This window comes from Pleurodeles waltl, chromosome 4_1 (genome assembly GCF_031143425.1).
Source record: "Pleurodeles waltl isolate 20211129_DDA chromosome 4_1, aPleWal1.hap1.20221129, whole genome shotgun sequence".
In the NCBI taxonomy this organism is placed as follows: domain Eukaryota; kingdom Metazoa; phylum Chordata; class Amphibia; order Caudata; family Salamandridae; genus Pleurodeles; species Pleurodeles waltl.
In genome coordinates this window covers 131612777-131635285 of record NC_090442.1, presented here as the reverse complement: position 1 = coordinate 131635285, position 22509 = coordinate 131612777, and the positions used below count along the sequence as shown (strand labels likewise).

The window sequence follows — 22509 nt, the reverse complement described above, 5'->3', positions numbered from 1 at the left end:
TGTAGATTTGTGGCGCTTTCCCAGGTCTACCACTTCTGATAAATCTGGGAATGCATCAAAATTCATGGATGTTGATGGGGAACACCAATGCAACACCCATAGAGTGCCTTCCTGGTGCAGATTAAGGCAATGTAGCCATTTGAGCTACATTGCTTTACTCAAAATATATGAAGGCAGTCAGTGCCACGCAAGGTGGCCTTGCGTGGTTTTAATAAATCTCATTTTTGAGTTGCATTAAGCATGCACCACTTTGTGTGGTGCAAGTGAGATGCAACGGGGATCATACATATGGTGTACTCCTGGGGAAGGCGGCAGAGTCATACTATGTAGAAGTATACAGCAGTTAAAATGGATAGTTACTTAAAAAAACCTTGATGTTTTCCAATCTACTCTCTGCATTTCTCCGTTTATTTTCTATGCTTCACAAATGTCAAGAATTTCTTATTTTATACACCCCTCACTCTCTAGTAGAAGGGCATTGGAGTATGCAACAACTGTGAGGATGACAGATCCTTACCGTATCATAACAAATTCTGCCCAGAGCCTCAGGAAGGCTGGCAGTGGCCCAAGGGTTTCCAAGAGATAGATATAATGCCCTCCTGACTTTTTGATGGTTGTTCCAAGGTCTGCATAAGAAAGAGCACCTAAAGGAAAAAACGAAATCATTTAAAAGAGAAACTTAGCAGGTTTATAAGCAGCATTTTGTGTGTCAAATAAAAAATTGAAAAATAAAGAAGGCAGGGTCCAACTACCAATAGAGCACATAACAAAAGAAAAATACCCCACTACAGACTCTTTCACAATGGGCAAATACATAAACAGGCAATACATTACAAACTGTCTCCCATTCACCCTGCTTTTTGTGAGTTAAATGAAATGATTTCAACCAAAAAATAGATTAGTCTCACCACTCTCCTCAGCATTCCACCACCCTATTAGGAAGTCAATAAGAGGTAGCCTTGCAAATTGTGCAGACTGCCAATGCCACTAAATACTGCTAATGCTGCTAAAAATGGTGGCAGGCCAGCTACCACTTTTGGTGAAGTCTACTCCTCTGTAAGTTTTTGGGGCCTTGCATTGTGGGCATTGAAGAGCTCCTGCCATGAGCAAAGAAACTCCCAGTTTGTTATGGCCACTTATAGCGTGATACTAGCTACACAGTTTAGGATACATTACCAGCTCCCAGCGTTGGTGCCTGCGATTATGCAATTGGTGCCATCATGTTTTTTACTTGAGGCTTCTCCCATTATTGTGGCATGAACCACCTTTTGGGGTAAAGCACATATGACAATGGTGACTGTGATTAAATATCAGAAAACTATTTTTGTTTAATTTGGCGGAAGTCTACCACACTGTTTCATCCATTGTCAAAATTCTAAATGAAGGTCTTCATTCTATGGAGAGGTTAAGTGGCAATTGTATTGAATCCGTAGCTTCTCAACAATGCTGTGCTCTTCACAGAACAGTATGGCATGTGAAGCCTAGACACTAGACGGTTGATTTAGAATTTGATTGTGAATGAGGTGTACACTGCAAAGTTGTTTTTACAGTACACATATGTGTAGTCTGTGGCACAGGGATAAAAACGTTTTTCCCTACGCCCATGTACTTATTTGGTAAAAAATAAACAGAATTAGAACCTAGGTCTCTATGCTCCAAGGACACCAACTTAGCCACTGAGTCACATGTCCTCTTTTCTTCTCACCCAATGCTTTTGCCACGCTGCGCTACTCTCTCACATTTTCAGGCTTTCATTCGACCTAAAACCCATTTGCATCAGTTATTCATTATCCTGTATTTCACTGTTCATCCCAGTGATCAGTGATTCATTTACACTCATGTTCCTACAATGAAGTTCCTAAGGAACAGATGTACATACCATACAATTAAAAAAATAACAAATTTTGGTAATCACCCCAAATTTACTATCTTTGACATGCCTTTGTAGGGTGTAAGAGATATGTCTTGGTTGTATGCTTATATTTTATTATGGGATTAAATTCTCTAACTGTAGAACACAGTGTATTTTCCTTCTAAACTCACTCTGCTGTATCTCATCCATCAATCAGTGGATTTGTAGGGCACTACTTGTCACCCCTGAGAGTATGGAGGCACTGGATGGATCCAGTTGATTAGTTGAATAGCCAGGTCTTCAGGGACTTTCGGAACTCTGGAAGAGATGGGAAGGTCTGGAGCTGAAAGTGTAGCTTGTTCCATGTCTTTGCTGTTAAGTAGGAGAAAGATCGACCTCAGCATCTGCTATGTCGGAATTCGGGGGTTGATGGTAAGAGAAAGGGATGCAAAGAGGAGTTGTCTGGTGGGCTGATGGAAGTTCAGACATTGGTTCAAGTAGGGGGGGTCCGCAGTTGTGTAGGGCCTTGTATGCACGGGTCAGCAATTTGAACTGTCATCTTTTCTGTAGAGGGGGAGTGGAGTTCCCTGAGGAAGGGAGTCATGTGAATTCATCTAGGCAGATCGAGGACAAGTCTGGCTGCAGCATTCTGTATGGTCTGTAATGGATGGAGTGAGTGAGCTCTGATCCCTCTGTAGATAGTGTTGCCATAGTCCAGTTGGCTGGAGATAAGGGCCTGGGTGATGACGTGCCTGAGCTTTGGGGTAGCCCTCTGAACATCTTACAAAGCATGCAGAGGATGAAGAACAGGAGGAGGAGGCAGAGTTGACCTGAGTCATCATGGTTAACATGCTTTCCAGAATGATGCTTTGTTCCTAGTGTGGTCAGTGAAGGCAGGAGTAGGTGTGAGTTTTGAGGGGCATCAGGATGCTTGCCATGTGACACTTTTTTCCGGAAAATCAGTACCTCTCTCTTCTCCGTACTGAGCTTCAGACAGTTGTCCTTCATCTAGCTGGCGATGTCTGTCATGCAGTTGTGGACGTTGGGTGTGATGTTGGTGGTGTCTTAGGAGAGTGAGAGGATGAGTTGTGTGTTGTTGGCATATGACATGAAGTTGAGTCCATGGGTTTTGGGGATGCTGGCCAGAGGTGTCAAATAAGTGTTGAAGAGGGTGGGGTAGAGCGAGGATCTTTGGGGTACTCCACAGATGATTTCTTTGGGTTCAGGGGTGAAAGGTGGAAGGCACACTTTTTGTATTCCTCCGGTGAGGAAAGAGGCGCTCCATTGAAGCTGGCTCCTTGGATGCTCTCATGCACTGCCTGGTCCTTTTTAGGTCTGGCTTGACAGTGCATCTGTTGCCATAACTTAACTGATAAACAGAAAAAGAGATTTCAGAAATATTACTGCGAGAGAGGCTTCAGTTCCACTCACATGGTGGTTTCCTTGAGTAAAAATTTGATTGGGCAGGCATTGAATGCTTCCATTGAAAAGAAGTGCTTGCATTGCACATTTTGCCTTGTGGGAAAGCTTATGCTCAGTACAGCAGAACTGAATTGGTTATGGTGTAAAGCCAATGACAAAGGCTATAGATCTAATCTGATTATCATTAAAAGGTATGCTAAAGCAGTAAGCCCAAACTAACTATATTTTGTGAAAAGCACATTAAAGTCAATAGGCATTTAGGCCCGCAAAGAGCTTGCAAGGAATCTCACAGAATATGGTGGTAAGCTTGGGTTTTAGTGTTGGTTACCTCCTCACACAAATTGTGGGGATATAAGTTGTGCACTGTGATAATACTTGGTACACCCTCTTAGTAGAGATAATATTTTGCTGCCTCAGCAGCTGTAATTTGGTATACTTTTGTAATTTTGTCATTTATAGTTTTATTACTGTATGCCTGATGGTTGCTTCGTTGTAAACTAACACTGAAAACAGTTGGCTAGAGTTGATTATGATGACAAGACAATCATAAAGGCTATTGGTGCTGATTGCGCTACCGAGAAATGTAATGTCCAGTGCAATAGGCCTGATCTTTTTATTATGACAAAAGCACTACACCTGCCATATGTATTTTAAAAAGCATTTGTTAAAACCAGTAGGCCTTTTAACAGTGATTTGTTATCACACAGTGTTACAGGCCGTAGACAAGTATTGTGTTAACAACATCTCACAGATTGTTGTAGTAGGCAATAGCTTTGATGTTGATCACCTCTTCTGAAAAATTCTGGGGATATAAGTTTTTCAGGGTGATAATTATTGTTATACCCTTTTAGGAAGGGTTGCAAGTTGATTTGCCAACTCTAATTTTTTACATATTTTGTAATATTATAACCACAAGTATAATTGTTGCTGGTTTATGGATGAGAGTTTAATAAACCCTACGCCACTTGCAAAATGGTTTGCAACTGTTAAATAGGCCTTCTCTATCCTCTATATCAGTAAATGTAGGTTTGCTAAAATTACACACACCATTCCTTATTTGGTGGGATGGTGTCACATGCTGTTACCTGCATAAGATGTTTTCATTAATAAATGTCAGTAATATGCAACAAACACTAGACAGTTATGATGACGAAACTTATCCTGGTTGTAACATGCTGCAGTTTAATATGTAAACATTTGAAGCTCACCTGGTACTTGACTATACTTTCGAAACCACTTTATATACATGTATGTCTAAGTCTATGCTTTAAACCAATAAAGACAGTTTTTTTAAAAAGTCCCTAATTTCAGAGATGATTTGTAAAATATTTATGCTAAACCAAAATAGTAACAGAGTAACAACACAACACAAGAAAAGTCCTAGATCTGATCATTTGAGGCTGAATGCAATGGACTGTGGGCCAGCTACAAAACCAGGTTCGACCCAGTCTGAAGTTTTACCTTTGGACTTAGTCTCTGAAATGGAAGTTCAAAATCTTCAGCGGGGCAAGGCAGTAGGCAGTGGCGGAGAAGGGATGCACCAGGTTGAACAGTGGTTGGACTAGGTCCTGGTGAAGACATTGGGTTCTGTCGAGAAAGCTTTAGGGGGGAGAAATTCAAATGTCATGCCCTAGAAAGGTCCCTTCTCTGCTGGCCATATTTGGCACCTTCACCTAGTGATGATTTCTATGTTTGCACATAGTCACTTTTTTGGAGCTCGGATTCTTATAGTGGGGCAAGGCTGCAGGCTAAAGCTATAGATGGCTGGCTCTACGTGGCCTGATCCCTATTCTGCGAGGTCCAGTTAATTCGCATTTGCCGCTGCAGAAACCTCTGAGAGATGAAACCTGGACCTTCAGCCCAGCAGCAATGCACCTTCATCAGATTAGCTTGGCAGGTCGATCCTGGTCCTCCATAGATCTTTGGAGCCAAAAAGTGTCCAAGTCCTAGATTTCTCAGGATGTTACAAAGAGTACATTTTCAGACAGTCCAGATTCCAGGACCTCTAGAAGAACACTTGAGGATCAAGACTCACTGCAGCAGAAGCCACTAGCAAGGTCCAATGCAGGTAGAAATGGCCAGCTGGGTAGTGCATAAAATGTCTCTTGTAGTCTGCAGGACTTTTGAAGTTTAAATACCACTGAGAACAAATGTTTGACTAAGCTTGTCTCTGGCAAGCTCTCAATAGGGAAATACATCTGTAGTGGGATTGTTTACTACAGTTGCAGTAACTTTACCTATTATGTCCTTAAACCTGGCATTTTTCTCAATTAAACAAATCCAGAGGGAGTCTGAAAGGTGTTGCGAGGAAGGGAAATCACTATGTTTGTCCGGAGGGGCTGAAAAATATCCTAACAGAATTTGTAAAATAATACTTACACTATTCCGTAGTGTAAGTACTTCATCATATTTCATATGTGGTAAAGTACAACTCTCTTGTCTAGATTCTTGAGTTGCTACTTTAGGATCTATTTCAAACACATTTAGGATGATGCTCTCACTCATACACGCTTTGGCGTTTCCCTGGGTGTGAATAATTGCTGAGGAATTATCCACAAAGCTATAACGATTTTAGACTACAAGTTGTATAGAAAACTACAAGTGTAACTGAAATACTTTCTGCTGCCGCAATTCATTTACAAGGATAAAACACAAACTTAACCATATTAACCATTTTAAAATAATTAGTAAATAATACCTGTCCTATGCCACATATTTAAGGATGCACAAGAAATGAAATAATTAAAACTAACTGATCATTTCAATCACTGAATGTTTCATGTGGCAGCACATTTTTTTCTAAATGAAAAACACAATTTTCAATGTAAAAAGCATTGGCAAAGACCATAGGTTTCACTTCGTAACTGATGGGCTTTGCCTACGTTTGTTGTCAGTGCTGTCCACTATGAGCAAAAAGGGATGCTGTTTGCTGGTGTCTTGAAGCATCTGCATCACAAGACAAAATAGCACAATGACATGTCACATTTACAGATGTGTCATGACACTATGGGGGCCTGCATAGTGACGCACTTGCATGGATGGTGGTAGCTAAAAATAATGAATTTAAGTGCACATGAAAAGGTGTTTCCGAAATGGACTGTCCCAGCAGCAAATAGCAGCTGCCAGGAACTTCAAAAATTGTAAATGTAATGGATGAATTGTTTAAGGGCCACGATAGGAGGGGTGGAGAGCAACAGAAGGAGTGGGTGGGAACAGCCTGAGGCCAGAAGAGGGGGTGATGAGGAAAACAATAGATGAGGGGGGAGTGTAGCACATGAAGGAGAGAGCAAGAAAGCACATTCACCCTCAGCGAGCGCTGAAGGAAAAATACAAAAGTAGTGAGCTGTGGAAGGGTTCAAGTCACCCACTCAAAAGTATGATAAATGGGCTATGCTCAGAGAAGGATAAACACAATAGAAGGGAGGAACGCCATTGAATAAAAATCATGCACATGACACTGATAAGAAACTTAACCAATGGTAAGCAGTGGTCTAGCACTAAGGCCACTTTCATTAAGTTTTCATTAAAAACAATAGGCCTGATTTAGAGCCTGATGGATGGGTTTCCTTCGTCACAAATGTGAGGGATACCCCGTCTGCCATATTACGTTACCATTATAGCCTATGGACATAGTAATGCAGCGGATGGAACATCTGTCATGTTTGTGACAGAGTAACTCGTCCACCAAACTCTAAATCAGACCCAAAGTGATGAAGCTGATAGGCCTGATCAAAAGAGGCCCCCCCCAACTAACTGCCAAGCTGTTCAAATTTTAACTGACATCACATACAGAAGTTCCTGGACAGCTCTAATGAATATTTCTTCTGTAGCTGGCACCCACATTTGTAAGGGTGACTATCACCATGAATAACTGAAGATTCTTCAAAACATCACTAAAATCATGGTTGTGCACTGTCCGGAGCATCAGGCGCAGCGAAGTCTATTGGAGACTTATTCAGTAATGCACCATAGTGCATCGTTGACGTGGAAAGCATGGCAACATTTTCAGTGCATGCATCCTCTGGATATCTGGATAGCAATTTTTAGAAGAAAGTCCAGGGAAGCACCTACCATGGAAGAGGCTGGATGCCATAGAAAGAGATCTTGCCTGATGAACTCACCTCCTGATTTTGATACACCTGAACTAATTTATTAATTGGAATCCTAATGTCCACACTCCCTTTTTTAATCCATTTTTTTCACTAATGATTTCTTGCAAGACTTTTCTTTTACCCTGATTCAGTTCCACTAGCATCACATCCATATGACTGTAGAGAAAAACGATACTGTTGTGCTCTGCTGAAGGGAAGAAACCGTGGAATTTGTCTTGCACCTCTGGAGTCTGAGGTCCAATGGGGCCATGTTTCCTGGAGCTGCTTGCTATTGCTATACAACCAAAGATGGTGATGTTTTAGCCCAATCCAAAGAGAACACATAATCTTCCCACTACCAGGAATATGAAGGAGTGCCAGGGAGCAAGGCCATAGTGCTATATCATCAGATCCGCACAGGGGCTCTACTGTCTTATTTAAGTAGGCCATTGTTACTACATTTTAAGTTAGAGACAGGATTTTCATGGCAATTAGAACAGAGCTAGCAAAACATCTCACATGCACCTGGTAGGTGCCTAGTTACTTTCTCTCTTGTTGTAGCTTTATGCTGCTGAATTAGTTCATCAACAGGTCTAGTGATCCCTACTGTTAGAAATTGGGTTTCTGGTTGGCAGTGGTGTGCACCATGTCCAGGCAGGAACCATAATCTTAGTCAGGGTAAGTAAGAGACACACCTTAAACTAACCTGTGCTCACCCCTCTGGTGGCTTGGCACATAGTAGGAAGACTTAACTTAGGAGGCAATGTGTAAAGTATTTGTGTAACATTTAAAAAAGTAAAACAGTGAAAACACCATTCCAAAATAATCCATACCAGGTTAGAAAAATAGAGCTTAATGTAATGAACAAAACAAGACCAAAGCGGCAAATAATCCAGTAAGTAGAAGTCAAGAGATTTATTTTAAACAGAGTATGCATATGTAGTGCTTAGAAGCTTGAAGCGCCAACCAAGGCTATCTGGTCACGCTAGATAGGGTCAGATTTGAAATGTCAAGCTGACTGCAATGGATACAGGGTCCAACTTTGTCCAGCTGAAAAAGTGCCTTGTGCATGGAGGATGTGTCAAAGACTGGATGAGAGGAGCAGAGAAGATGATTTTTGTGTTCCAATCTGTGCAGTTGGGGATGCGTTGTTGGCGAACCCTTAGTGAAGAAGGTGATGCATTGTCGTCAAGCCGCGCAGCCGGCGATGCATCGGTACTGAAGGTGATGCGTCCATTCCAAGCTGTGCAGTGCTTGAACTGTGAGGTCCTTGTCCGCAGTAGCAGCTGCAATGTGACTTCAGAACACGGTTCTGGGGATGTAGAGATGCAGGTCCATTCCTTCTCACTCAAGGAGGCAGCTCAGTCAAGCAGGCAGCATAAAGAACAGCTGGCACAGCAGAGCAGGAGTCTAGCAGAGTTCAGCAGCGTGACAGTCTCTTTAGCAGCACAGCAGTCATTCTTCCTTGTCCTTGAAGAATGTCCTCAGGTGCAGAAGTGTACTGATTTGTTAGGATCAGAAGTCTAGTTCTTATACCCAGTGGTGCCTTTGAAATGGTGAAGACGTCAAAAAGAGGTTTTTGAAGTGCACAAAGTCCCTGTCCTTCCTGCCCTGGCTCCAGACAAACTACAGGGAATTATGCAGCTCTTTGTGAGGGCTCAGGACACAGCCCATTCAGGGGTAAGTATCACCTCCTCCCTTCTATCCTGCTCAGGATGCACAGTCACACCTAAGTTCCCTTTGTATATGGCTGTCTGAGAGGAATGCACAAAAGCCCAGCTGTCACCCACCCAGATGTATGTTCAGAGACAAGTAAAAGGCACTAGGGGCCATATGTAGGAAGGCATTTTGCATTTCTTATCAATAGGAATCACTATTTTGGGCCATTCCAAAATGCAAAATGCAATTTTGGTATGTACGAAAGGCATTTGCGATGGTGCAAATTGTGATTTCTATCTAGTAGAAATCGCAGATTGAAAATTTCTCAATAGGAAATCCCAAATAGGGAATTACAAATAGCAAATTGCTAATACTACGTACAAAGGATTTCCTAATTGGTTATAGTGGCAAAATGACCATTTAGGTAATGCAACTACCATCAATGTGGATCAGGTGGTAACCAGGTGCAAACTAAAACAAAAATAACTCAAAATGCATCTGGTCCATGCAGAATCGCGGGACAGTATGTCTTGGCAAGAAGGATAAGGATTTTGGTGGTAGGCAGAGAAGGGGAGGATATTTAGAGTCAGGGTCACCCTTTTTTAACAGACTGAGGAGGAGATATATGATGTGTACCGACTCAGTAGTGAGTACATTATTGAATTGATTGCTGAGTCACAACTTCAGCTACAGACCCCAACAGTCAGAAGCAATGCAATCCCACTACATGTGCAGTTATAGTGTTGTCTACACCTTTGGGCTTCAGGCAGTTAGCAGTGTGTCATAGCAGTGGCGAGAGTAGTGTCAAAAAGTGCGTTTTCTAGGTTTTGTCCCAGGTTACTGGACATCATGGTCAGCAAAGTAAACAAATACATATGTTTGCCAAATATGTCCCAATATTTTCAGCAGACCAAAGTAACGTTTTACAGGGTAGCACAGTTTCCCAATGTACCTGGCTATGTTGATGGCACACATATTGCCATTAGCCCCACTGTGCAAATGAATTTGTATATAGAAATATGGAAAGCACCCATTCACACAATATACAGGTAGTGTGTAATGCCTCATGCATCATAACTGACCTTGTATGCAGATTTCCAGGCAACATCCATGACTCCTTCATGTTCCACCACAGTGAGATACATAACCGACTGTCTAAGGGTGAATTAGGAGATGGCTTATTAGTTAGTAAGAGAAGTACTGACTCAATGCATACGATGGCCAGAACTGTTTGTGTAATGTGACCTAATGGTCTAAACTTCTCATGCTCTTTATTTTTTTAATTTATTTTTTTCATAAATATTTTTATTCAGGTTTTTACATCTTAATCTGCTTCACACCATACATTTTAGATATAACAAATAACAGTCAGGGATACATCCCAGACAATCGCTAGCTCCAGCAACCCACATGGGGGCGTACAGTGCATGTGTGTCTTCAGTAACATTAAATACAGTGTACATGGATGGGAGGGGAGCACAGCCGTGATAACAGGGGTCCCCCAGAGCATCAATCATCTAAGCATGTGTTAGTGTAGAGTGGAAGTTGAGTCTTGGTATTCCCACAATGAATAACCATTCATAGCAGAGCAATTGTGACACAAAGAGAAAATGTACCTTTTCCTTTTTTTGGTATAACCAACAAGGGTTTCGACAATTATAACCAGAGCCTGTGCCTATAGCCTTACACATGTTTTGTTTCAATGCTTCCCATCTCGTCTCTTCCATTCAGGCACTCCCGCACCCTAGTGACAGAGCCAGGTAGGGGCTGAACCCTCCAGTGCCCTACATATCCCCCCAAAAGGGTAACAAGCTGCCCATCCAGCACTGCTCATCTGTGCAACACGCCCTGCTAGGGCCACGGCTTGTCCTCAGACTCATCCTGCAGCATCCTAAGTTCCGTCAGCATGTCTTCCCAGCTAGAGGACAGTGGGGCATATTTGATTTACTAGTAAGTCCCTAGTACAGTGCATTAGTGGTGCCAAGGGCCAGTAAATCAAATGTTACTAGTGTGCCTACAACACTGGTAGTGTCACCCACATAGGTAGCCCTGTAAACATGGTCACTGCAGTGTCTATGTGTGCAGTTTTAAACTGCCAATTCGACTTGCCAAGTGTACCCACTTACCAGACCTAAACCTTCCCTTTTTACCCCTTGAATGAATTCACTTCCAAGAAGCGATCAAAGAAGGTGATCTAGACAGAGGCTTCCCAGACTACTTTTGATGCCCTGATGGCTGCCATGTGCACAGCACCTGTGCTGAAGGCACCTGACTATTCCACGGAATTTGTTGTGCAAACAGACGCCTCAGAGCATGGTATAGGAGCAGTACTCTCACAGTTTAATGAAGAGGGCCTAGATCAAACTGTAGTCTTCATTAGCAGGAGGTTACTTCCCCGGGAACGTAGGTGGAGTGAAATAGAGCGTGAAGCTTTTGCTGTGGTCTAGGTGCTGAAAAAGCTAAGACCCTACTTGTTTGGGACTCACTTGCGGGTTCAGACCGACCACAGGCCCCTCAGATGATTAATGTAGATGAGGGGTGAGAATACAAAACTGTTGAAGTGGTCCATTTCCCTACAGGGGAAGGACTTTAGGGTGAAACACCGCCCTGGTACAGAACACGCCAATACTGATGGTCTGTACAGGTTCTTCCCTCTTAGTGATGAGAACTCCCATGAGGTTGGGTAGTTGCTCCTCACTTTCAGCTGGGGGGGACACGTGTTAGACTTGGCATCCTTGGCGTGGTCTCCCCTAACTTTTTGCCTCTGTTTCCCAAGTTGTTGATGTGCGCTGGACTCTGTTTTTGCTGTTTTTGTTACTCTGGGCACTTTACCACTGCTATCCAGTGCTAAAGTGCAAGTGCTCCTATGTAAAATATATGTGTAATTGACTTTCTGTGACTTGGAAAATATATGTGTAATTGACTTTCCATGATTGGCATATTTGATTTACTAGTAAGTCCCTAGTACAGTGCACTTGAGGTGCCCTGGGCCTGTATATCAAATGCTACTAGTGGGCCTGCAGCACTGGTTGTGGCACCAACATAAGTAGACCTGTAAACATGTCTCAGACCTGCCACTGCAGTGTCTGTGTGTGCAGTGTTAAACTGCCAATTCGACTTGGCAAGTGTACCCACTTACCAGGCATAAACCTTCCCTTTTATACATTTAAGGCACCCCTAAGGTAGGCCCTAGGTAGCCCCATGGGCAGGGTGCAGTATATGTAAAAGGTGGGACATGTACTTGTGTGGTTTGCATGTCCTAACAGTGAAATACTGACACATTCGGTGTTCACTGTTGCAAGGCCTATCTCTCTCATAGGTTAACATGGGGGCTGCCTTTAAATATTATTAAAGTGCAGATTCCCTTTGGGAGCAGATGGACATGTGGAGTTTGGGGTCTCTGAAATCACAATTTAAAAACACATCTTTTAGTGAAGTTGGTTTTTAAATTGTGTGTTTGAAAATGCCACTTTTAGAAAGCAGGCATTTTCTTGCTTAAACCATTCTGTGCTTGTTTTTGGATTCCCCATCTGGGTCAGTTTGACAGTTGGGCTGTTAACAACTCTCTCTAGACAGTGAAACAAAGGGAGCTGGGGTGTAGCCTGCATATACTGATGAGTCATCTGTGCTAGGAGGGAGAGGAGGAGTGGTCACTCACACCCGAAAGGACTGGGCCTCCCCTCACACAATGCAGTCTTAAACCCCCTGGTGATTGTCTGGAGCCTGGCCTGGGCAAGCAGGATCTTGAAAGCAACAGAGACTTCTCTTTGAAGTAGGCCTCCTTCAAAGGCAGGAAGGGGTATAAGAAGAGCCCCCAAAACCCCTGAAAATTAGATCACTTCTGGAATCAAGAAGAACCTTTGCCAAGGAGAAGAGCTGAGGAGAAGTGCTGCCCCTGCCTGTGACTGTGTTTTGTTGGGCTATCCTGCAGTTGCTGCTTCTGCCTGTGAAAGGGGACAAAGACTGGACTTTGTTGTGCATTCCTACTTGAGAAGAATCTCCAAGGGCTTGAACTGAGCTTGCCTCCTGTTGTTGAAGTGTCAGGTCCATCAAAGACTTCCCCTGCCAGCACCTGGACTCTCTGCTGAGACTCCTCCTGCCCTGACAAATGGTGCCCTATCTAGTTCCTGGTCCCTTGAAAGGTGAAGTTGGCAGACAAGAACTGAAAATCCATGCACAGACCACTGTGCGAGGAAAGTTTTGACACACCTTTCGTGATGCAGCTGATAAATGACGCACCACCGGCTTCGCTGCGGAAATCAGCGCTCCACCTCTATTGCATTGCGGCTGGAATATTGACGCAGCATGGCTGGAGAAAGGACGTGCAACACCTGCTAACGGAGACTGACATGACGCAAACCCAACCCAGCGTGTTTTTGTGATACTGTGCAATATTTTCGGCTCAACATCGAAAATCAATGCAAAGCCTACCCGGACCTGAGGTGCCTGTCCGGATTGACGCATCGCTCTCTTGCTGTACAGAAAAAATGACGCACACCAATTCGACCAGAGGAGGAATGACGCATGGTCTCGCTTGCGAGTGAGAAATCGACGCATCGTTGGCCTTTTTCGATGCACACTCGCCCATGCGGCTTTATTTTGATTCTACCCAGGTACTTTTGTGAAACATTAGCATTCTCACTGTTTTCTAAGGATTAAGACTCTTATTCTTTGAAAATTCATAACTTGACTTGTGTATGTTGGATTTTTTTTGTTGTTTTAGTCTAGTTTTGTTTAGATAAATATTCCCTATTTTTACATTCCCTAGAGTTATAGTGTGTGTTGGTACAAATACTTTACACATTGCTTCTGAAGCTAAGCTTGCCTGCTAGGGCCAAGCTACCAAGGGGTTGAGCGCCGGTTAACCAAGGGTGATTCTCCTTTCCTCTGACTAGAGTGAGGGTCCTTGTTTGGACAGGGGGTAACCTGACTTCCCACCAAAGTCCCCATTTCTAACATGTTCACTCTGCGCTCCAGGCAGACTACCCGATCAAGTAAATACTGCACAGAGGTTTCCACTCGTTGGGCCTTAGGGGCACGTTTGTGTAAGATGAGTTCCATTGTCCGCATGGAGCAAAGTGAGATCAGTCACCACAGTGTCTATCTTATACTACAGAGATGTCCTGGTTTGGTCCAATGATGCACCAAGATGCTACACCCCCTCCAACACTGCAGCCAGTTTACTGTCCGTTGATGTTGGAGAACCAGTATTTCGGCAGAGGAGCCACTGCCCATCCTGGAGCACAGTCGTCCCATTATGCAGGCATCTGTGGACTGGTCACCCCGATCACCTCATCCCAACAGGATGCTGTTTATTGTACAGCAACTGCGACCAATTGCTCAACTCTTCAGTGCCGCAATATCATATTCACTCAAGTGCCACAATCCGCAGGATGATATGACTCAGCACCCCCCTTGATATTCCATTGTGGGCAAGCAGCATCCACTTCACCGTGCTGATGTAGTAGGGCCAGCAGTAGTGGTGGGTAGAGCAACCCAGTAGTTACCACCCCAGCCACTCCTTACGTGTCACAACAGCAATAGTTAACCTGGTCTCTGTCACTGTCTGGGACAGTATCACACCAAAAGGAAGAGCAGGTACAGAGTCAACAGTCCACCTTCACACCCAGTCACTTCCCAAGCCACGTCACACCAAAGTTCCTCGTCAGGGGGTAGCAGCTCATATAAGGCCGTCCAGCGCGCACCTCCTTCAACAGCTCTCAGAAGGGGTGCAGGCAGGGGCAGCCTCCAGCCACCTGTCACTCCAGCTCAGCTTAAGCAAGACCCCTGCCCTCCATCTCCAGCAACTAGGCCGCACTCGGGGAGGAGGCTCGTACAGCAACAGCATCCTCCCCGCGGCCTCAATCATGGCACTACTCCAGGTGGGGAGCCCTCAACCCCTCTAGTAAATTCAGGGATACTCTCTCAAGCCCTCCCACCACAGGCCAATCCACCCACCAATTATTTCCTCCCACTCCTCCTCCTAGCCTCAGGAGGCAGATATCATGGCCACTCACAGAGGTACCAGCCCGGCCTGACAGGTGCAGCGCCATGGGGGAGTTTTAGGTCCGCATCTTCCCCGGTGCGCACCCCGCGGCAAGGCCTAGCATCTCTTCCTTCCCTCCAGTAGCCCTGCAGGTGCACCAGAGCCAGTGGCTGCACTCGCAGAGACCGCGGCTGCTGCCTGCCACGTGGGAGCGCCGCCTCCAACCTCTCTCCCTGCCGCTCCTCCACTCACCTTCCTTGGCAGTCTCTTCCTCTGTCGTGTGCTGGGAGGCCACAGGCCCCACCAGCGCCCGCGACCCCAGCACCACAGGCTGCGGCCATCTCCCTCGGGAGCCAGGACTGCCCCGGAGGCAGCAGCCGTACCTCCAGTCAACCCGGCCACCACAAACTGCAGGGGAGCGCCGACTCCGGCTCCCCCCTCCACCACTCCTCTGCTCCCCAGTTCCAGCAGCCTCCTCTTCACTCTTGCACCAGCAGGCCCTGCTCCTCAGGCACACTAGGTCTCAGTCGTCTCCTTCGGATGCGGGGCCGCACATCAACTCCCAGGTGTGTCACCAGCGACTTACTGTCCTACTGCGCTCGCTGTAGCATCTGTAGACATGGGCCTCATGGTGGAGTTCCTTCAAAGCCCGCCAGCCATCTTGGCTCCTCAAGCCATGCCCCTTCCTCCTCATGCTCTTTAAGGAACTCCCCTCACCGTAGGAGAGGAGTCACATGATGGGTGCATGGGAGCATTTTATTTTTTATTTTCAAACATAAAATCCTTATTCTGGATTTTCTATTTGAAAATACGTTTGTCAGGGCTCCGTCATGTTGATGGATCCATGCACCAAATTGCAAACAGCATTGGCAGGTTCCTGAGAATGTTTTAAAAATGACTGCCAGCTTGGCGAGCATTTCAAAATTTGGTGGGCAGAATAGTCTTGACATGGCGGACATTAAATCCACCTCCAGGCTACTGAGATTACTCCGTTTACCAACAATTAAACAAGGCCATTGGACTAGTCATGCATTGTGGCTAGGTCAAGCGAAAGCTATTCATCAACAAGTTATTGTATGCATGCTTGGGATGGTTCACAAATACTAATGGGGATTAACCAATGAGAGGAAGTAGAGTAGGTGGTGGACATTAGTTAACTTCCAGCCACTACAATTTGGAATTGAGCTGACTGGCAATGGATCCAATGTAAATCCTACCATATTGCTTGGAAGGACAATGCATGTCCCATGCTTTGCCCAGGTTCTCCACAATCTATTGACACTATTTCTGACACTGCATGTCTGTCAAGAAATCTCTTGCATGGTCCTGGAAATACTTCACCCATAGTAGAATGGCACTATGATTTACCACATCAAAATACTTAAGCTGTCCCAAATACAATCACCTATTTTTGACAATACCAATGCTTAGGCACCTCTATCTGTATTACTATGTGCTATAACAGTACCCAAACCTGGGCTATAGGGAAGACCTTCATCACCCTACCTAATGTAGCTGATTAGCAATACATGCAGTGCTCTTTTCCACTGAGTAGGAATAGGGCTGTGTTAGACAAAATGCTGTGCCACTTAGGCCCTAGGTATGAGGTGGGTAGATACATGTGCAGAGATACCATGTCACCGACAATAACATTTCCTGGCCAGTATCCTTGCACATAAATCTGTCTGTTACTTATATTTTCCCCCAAAATGGGGAATTACATGTGGGCCCAGCATTACCAGGTCTAAACCCAGATGTGGTGTTCCTGTTTTGAGGACAAATCTGCTTTGATTTGCCACATAGTGGTAAATTGGAGTGGGGTTTAAGGCGGTGATGGTTAAAAGAAAAGCATAGGTGGTATGCTGGCAGAAGGGAACATTCCGTGCTCCTCTGTGCCATGTGAGGGTATCAGGTGGGTGATTTGCAATCCATACCTAAAGTAAAATTACTTTTCCTAATTTGTGATTTTCTATTAGGAAATCATAATTAAGCAATTTCCTAAATTGCAGTTTCCTAAATTGCAATTTCCTAATTGCAATTCTGAATCTGTAGAACTCGCCATTAGAGGAATGCACTCCTACATACACTTCATTTTGCAATTCCCTAATAGAGACTTCTACAATTTGCGAGCTTGAAATCCCTAAACCAAGCTTTTGTACAAAGGGCCCCAGATGATCTAAAGTAAGAAAATACCAACTTTCTTAAAGTGGCGTTTTCAGAATTACAATTTGAAATTCAATTTACCATAAGTTGTGATTTTAAATTGTGATTCCAAAGACACCAAACTCTGGGGTCCCATCTCTTCCCAATTGGAAATTTCACTAATAGAATGTAATAGGATAATCCCAATGTTAACATATGGGACAGACAGGCCTTGCAGTAGTGAATATTGAATTTAAGGGTTTTTCACTACCTGGACATGTAAAGTTTAAAAGTACATGCCCAACCTTTCAAATACACAGCACCCTGCTCTTGGGGCTGTCCAGGGCCTACCTTAGGAGTGTCTTTGATGTATTAAAGAGGAAGGTTTAGGCCTGGCAAATAGGTTAACTTTCCAGGTCGACATTGTGGTTTTAAACTGCATACATATATTCTGCAACGGCAGGCCTGAGCCATGTTTAAAGGGCTAGTGAAGTGGATGGCACAATCTGTGCCTCAGGCCCACCAGCAGCATTTAATTTACAAACTCTGGGCACATGTAGTGCACTTTATGAGAGACTTATAAGTAAATTAAATATGCCAATTGTAGATAGACCAACGTTATCCTATTTTAGGGAAAGAGCACATGCACTTCAGCTCTGGTCAGCAGTGATAAAGTGCCCAGAGGCCTAGGTTCAGCAAAAATGAAGTCAATAGACTGGGGAAACCACACCAAGGATGGCAGGTCTAACACCTACACTTTGTATTTTGACTCTTTCCAGGTTCCCGTTCCCTTCCCCTTTTCTACCTTCCTTTTCTACAATAATAGTATATGCGCCTTGTTCAAGTGTTTGCTACTGAGTTCTTGATAAGTCCTCACACTCTGGACATACCTGCTCATATGCACTCAGCTTAGAGCCTCATTGCAGTTCCTTCTTTGTCTCTGCAGCCATTCCCTCATTCTTTTTGTTGTCCTTGGACTCTGGTCGGTACTTTTGTGAAGATTTGGACTTATTGTAAATTTGCTGTGCCAACTGAACGATTACTGAGCCATTATGAAACAGTGCTTCCAGTCTCTGGCTCCTAAATGAGATATTATTCTTCAGCTTTTCATTATTATGGGTGGAAATGTAGGATTGTGAGCTCTGCTCATAGACTTATATCATGTCCTTCATCTGCCAAACACCTGCTTACTGAAGTATTGAGGACCTTTAGCAAGCTGAAGATTTTGCAAGAGGTAGCATCAGAGGTGGCCCATCACTGTTGTGATCCCTGCACCCATTAGACCTGCCATAGGCATGTGCCTTTGTAAGAGACATACTGTGAGATAACCCATCAACATTGTGAGCCACAGATGTGTGCAATGTGGCACCATATGTGAACCCTCAGCAACTTGTCTCAAAGCTGGAGCTTGTATCTGCCACCCTTGCAGCAACTACTACAAGCTGCCTGTCTCTGCTGGGCATATGTTACTGCCCCAGTGACAGCGCAGATCCCGATACAGCCTTCACTTCCCACACAACCCTTCAGGGCTGCCATTCAGCACCTGTATGTAAACTGATACCACTGCAGACCGCTTGACATGTATCCTACCATCTTACAACGCAGAAGGTATTTTCTCATCCGCCATGTCTCCTCCACCTCTCCTAACCGAGGGAGTCCCAAACACTGTTCAGCCCTCTACCCCTCTGGGGGCCCAGAACTCACAAAAACATCTGTGAATAAGTGAGAGCACTTTGTTAATCCTAGGTGATAGGATTGAATCATCTTTGAATTCCCAAGCAACTGAATGCCATGGAACATTTTAGAATTACTGCACATTTACTTAATAAATTAAAAGCCATATTCCTTTACAAAAACAGTAACCCTGACAATGTATTTGCTATGAGTAATACTTGTGCTACCTGAGCTAGATAAACTGCTCCCACATCAACCTCCAAGAGAAACCCTTGAATTTTCTAAACTGCTACCACCTCAATGTTGGAGCCTCAAAGGAGGACCTTTGTGTTTTACTGAGTCACTCAGTGAGCATCACTTACTAACTACCCATAGGGTGTGCAGGCTTCAAAGAACACACTTGACACTTTAGCCTAGATTTACAAACAGTTTGCACTGTGTTTGCATGACATAAGTGGTGCAAACCAGCATAACATGTTTTTTTTTAGTTACTTTCCAACATAAAACTTACCCAGTGCTTAATTTGTAAATAAAAATGTGACAGTGCCCAAAGACCTCTTAAAGCACGATACTGCTGCAGTTAAATGTACGAACACGGAATACTGAGGCAGCGTAATCCTGAAGCCATCTCGGGCCTCTTTAATCCATTTACAGTCACTGTCTGCCCCTTCAGCTCACTCTTGCAGCTTTCTGCTTTCTCCCATTGTGACGCTTTTTTGTTTTTCTCTCCCTCCGTCTTTCCCATATGTGTCTTTTGCTTGCAGTAAATGCTTGAGGCAGAAAAGTAAGTGCTTGCCCTCAAAATTAAGTGCTGGTGCTCCGCACCAGAAACAACAAGCACGAATTAAGCACTGCCCATACCACTCTCCTGCTGAAAGGGCGAGGTTCATTTGATACACGTATTCTTTGTGTGACTATTGGATTTTCCACTGTCACTATGACTACTGTGAGGTAAAATTGATGACAGCATCCCCACTTTTAAAACTGTTCTAGCACCACTCCCACTGAAAGAAATGCACCAATACTGACAAGTGCTGGTGCTCTCCCCCTGACAGTGTTACACCCACCCTGACAAGTGCTGGTACTCTCCCACTGAAAGAAATGCACCAATACTGAGAAGTGCTGGTGCTCTCCCCCTGACAGTGTTACACCCACCCTGACAAGTGCTGGTACTCTCCCACTGAAAGAAATGCACCAATACTGACAAGTGCTGGTGCTCTCCCCCTGACAGTGTTACACCCACCCTGACAAGTGCTGGTACTCTCCCACTGAAAGTAGTGCCCCTTTTTGAGGGTCAAGAACAAGCACATTGATAGTACTTCACCCATTTACTGGCACTCTCCCATTGAAAAAAGTGCACCAATGCTGACAAATGCTGGGTGTCAGTATTACACCGACTCTGACAAGTGATGGTACTCTCCCATTGAAAGTAGTGCTCACTTTTTTAGTGGCAACAGTAAACCCATTGATTGTACTTGACCTATGTACTGGTACTCTCCCATTGAACGAAGTGCACCAATGCTGCCCAGTGCTGGTGCTCTCCCCTGACAGTATTACATCCACCATGACGAGTGATGGTGCTCAAGACTGAAAGCAATGTATCCACATTGAGAGGTGCCATAATCTTCCAACTCTCATCGACAATACATCGCCCATGCTGAGAGGTACTACTACTCTCTCCCTGAAAGAAGTTCACAGTGCTGACAAGTCTTCGTGCCCCTCCCAACACTACATTCATCTTGAGAAGTGAAGGTACTCTCTCACTGAACGTAGAAAGCTGCAAGTAATCTTCCAGCTCCTTTTGCCGGTACTCTCCGTGTGAAAATAGCGCATTGAGACGCTCTGCAAGCAAGCGCTCCGAGTCTGACAGTACCTGTCCATTTCAAGCGCTCAATAAAGCTGTCCATTTCTGTATCGGAAGTGGAGTGACCTAAAGCGGCAGCTAGACTCTGCACAACAAGCCGGGGTCTCCGAGAGTCCGGTGGGGCCGGAGAGGCTGGGGGGAGCTTAGGACAGGGCAGCGCAGGCCACTTTGCGTCTATGAGAGGCTGTCATGGGTGGGAACAGTAAACGCTGCGCTAGGGCTGTGCAGGCTACCCGGTGTCTTTCATGCCGGTAGGGCTGGGGGGACTGACGCTAGTCCTGTGCAGGCCAGGTCGTGGCTCAGGTTTTAAATCCAGATGTGAGAGCTATCTCTCCCTTTCTTGCGGAAGAGGCAGGGGCGAAGCGAAAGTTTATCGTCTAATACAAACTTCATAAACAGGCTTACCAAACATGGAGAGGACCCCGCAGGCCAGCCAGACGATGAGGGAGAGGCCGATGTTCCCCGAGTTCTTCAGCACCCCCTTGGGAGAGATGAAGATGCCGCTGCCGATGATGGTGCCGATGGCGAGGGAGATGGCCCGCAGCAGCGTGATCTTTCTCTTGAGGTAAACAGCCTCCTGGTTCTGCTCCTCGCCCGTGGCGCTTTCCCGAGAAATCCCCATCTGGCCTCCGCTTTTGCGATCCTTCCTTGCCCCGCGGACAGTCCCGCTCCTGTCTCTTTCAGATGCCGGAATGTGGCAACACACATCTGCTCACAGACTCTCTTTCAATTTGTTTTCTCAGGCTCCACACAAACCCCTCCACCACTTGCTGGCCCCAGTCGCCCCACGCCCCCACCCCTGCTCAGCAGGCATCACCGGTGCCCAGGGGGATAGTGTGGGAAAAGCAAGATCGATTTTTCGGACTAGGCCTAATGAATGGATTTGTGAGGGAAGGGGAGGGTGGGCATTGGCAACGCCTACAGGTCTCACCTGTGTGAGAGTTATTTGCTTTGCCAATGTCTTTTAGCCATGTTGTACAGCGGTGTGGTTGCTGTTCTGCATGGCTAAAAGTTAGTGGCATGGCGTAGAGTGGCCGAGAGGTGAGTGGAGTAGAGAACTGTATAGTGGAGTGGGGTGGTGTAGATTTGAGTGGCACAGAGCGTAGTGGCATAGAGTAGAGTGGCATACAGCACAGTGGCACAGAGTTGAGTGGCTTAGACTGGAGTAAACTGGAGTAGAGTGGCTGAAAAGTGAGTGGAGCAGAGTAAGGTACAGTGGAGTGGAGTGGTGTAGATTGGAGTGTCACAAAGCGGAGTCGTGTAGAGCAGAGTGACAGAGGAGAGTGGCATGAAGTAGAGCGGCATAAACAAGAGTGGAGTGGAATAGAGTGGCATAGAGTAGAGCAGCAAAGAGTGGAGTGGCACAGAGTAGAGCTGAGTGGAGTGGCATAGAGTGAAGTGGTGTAAGATGGAGTTGAAGTGACATAGACATGTATAGAAAAGAGTGGCGTAGAGTACAGTGAAGTGGCTCAGAGTATCGAAGACTGGAGTCACCTCCTCCTGCTGGCACACACTCTGCAAACTTCAGAAGATCTGCAGACGATCCCAGCAGACTGTCACAGGACAGTCACCCACGCCTTAGTCACAAACGAGCTCTACTAAGGTAATGCCTTCTATACCGGCACCTCGACTAGAAACATAAAAAAACTACAACTCTTCCAGAATGCCACCACAGACTCATCCTGGACCTCTCACGCCGAGAAAACATCTCCAACACCTGAGGACCCTCCACTGGCTCCCGGTCGAGAAACTAATCACCTTCAAGTTACTCATCCACACGTACAAGGCCATACGCAACGCAGGACCAGCCTCCCTGAAC

The 22509-nt window shown here is 45.1% G+C and overlaps 1 protein-coding gene across 3 annotated transcripts in view; it reads right to left on the bottom strand.

Annotated features, from left to right (window-relative positions):
* Positions 1-21440, bottom strand: part of LOC138287452 (cystine/glutamate transporter-like) — a 171454-nt gene extending 150014 nt beyond the window's left edge. For all 3 annotated transcript variants that reach the window (XR_011202219.1, XR_011202220.1, XM_069227881.1), the window contains exons 1-2: positions 21096-21440; positions 518-644 (exon numbers count right to left, since the gene is read on the bottom strand). Coding sequence is in view for 1 of the 3 variants with exons in the window: in XM_069227881.1 (XP_069083982.1) it covers positions 518-644; positions 21096-21312 (344 nt within the window). In the remaining 2 variants the exon portion in view is untranslated. The remainder of the gene's footprint in view (positions 1-517; positions 645-21095) is intronic.
* Between the last annotated feature and the right edge of the window lie 1069 nt (positions 21441-22509).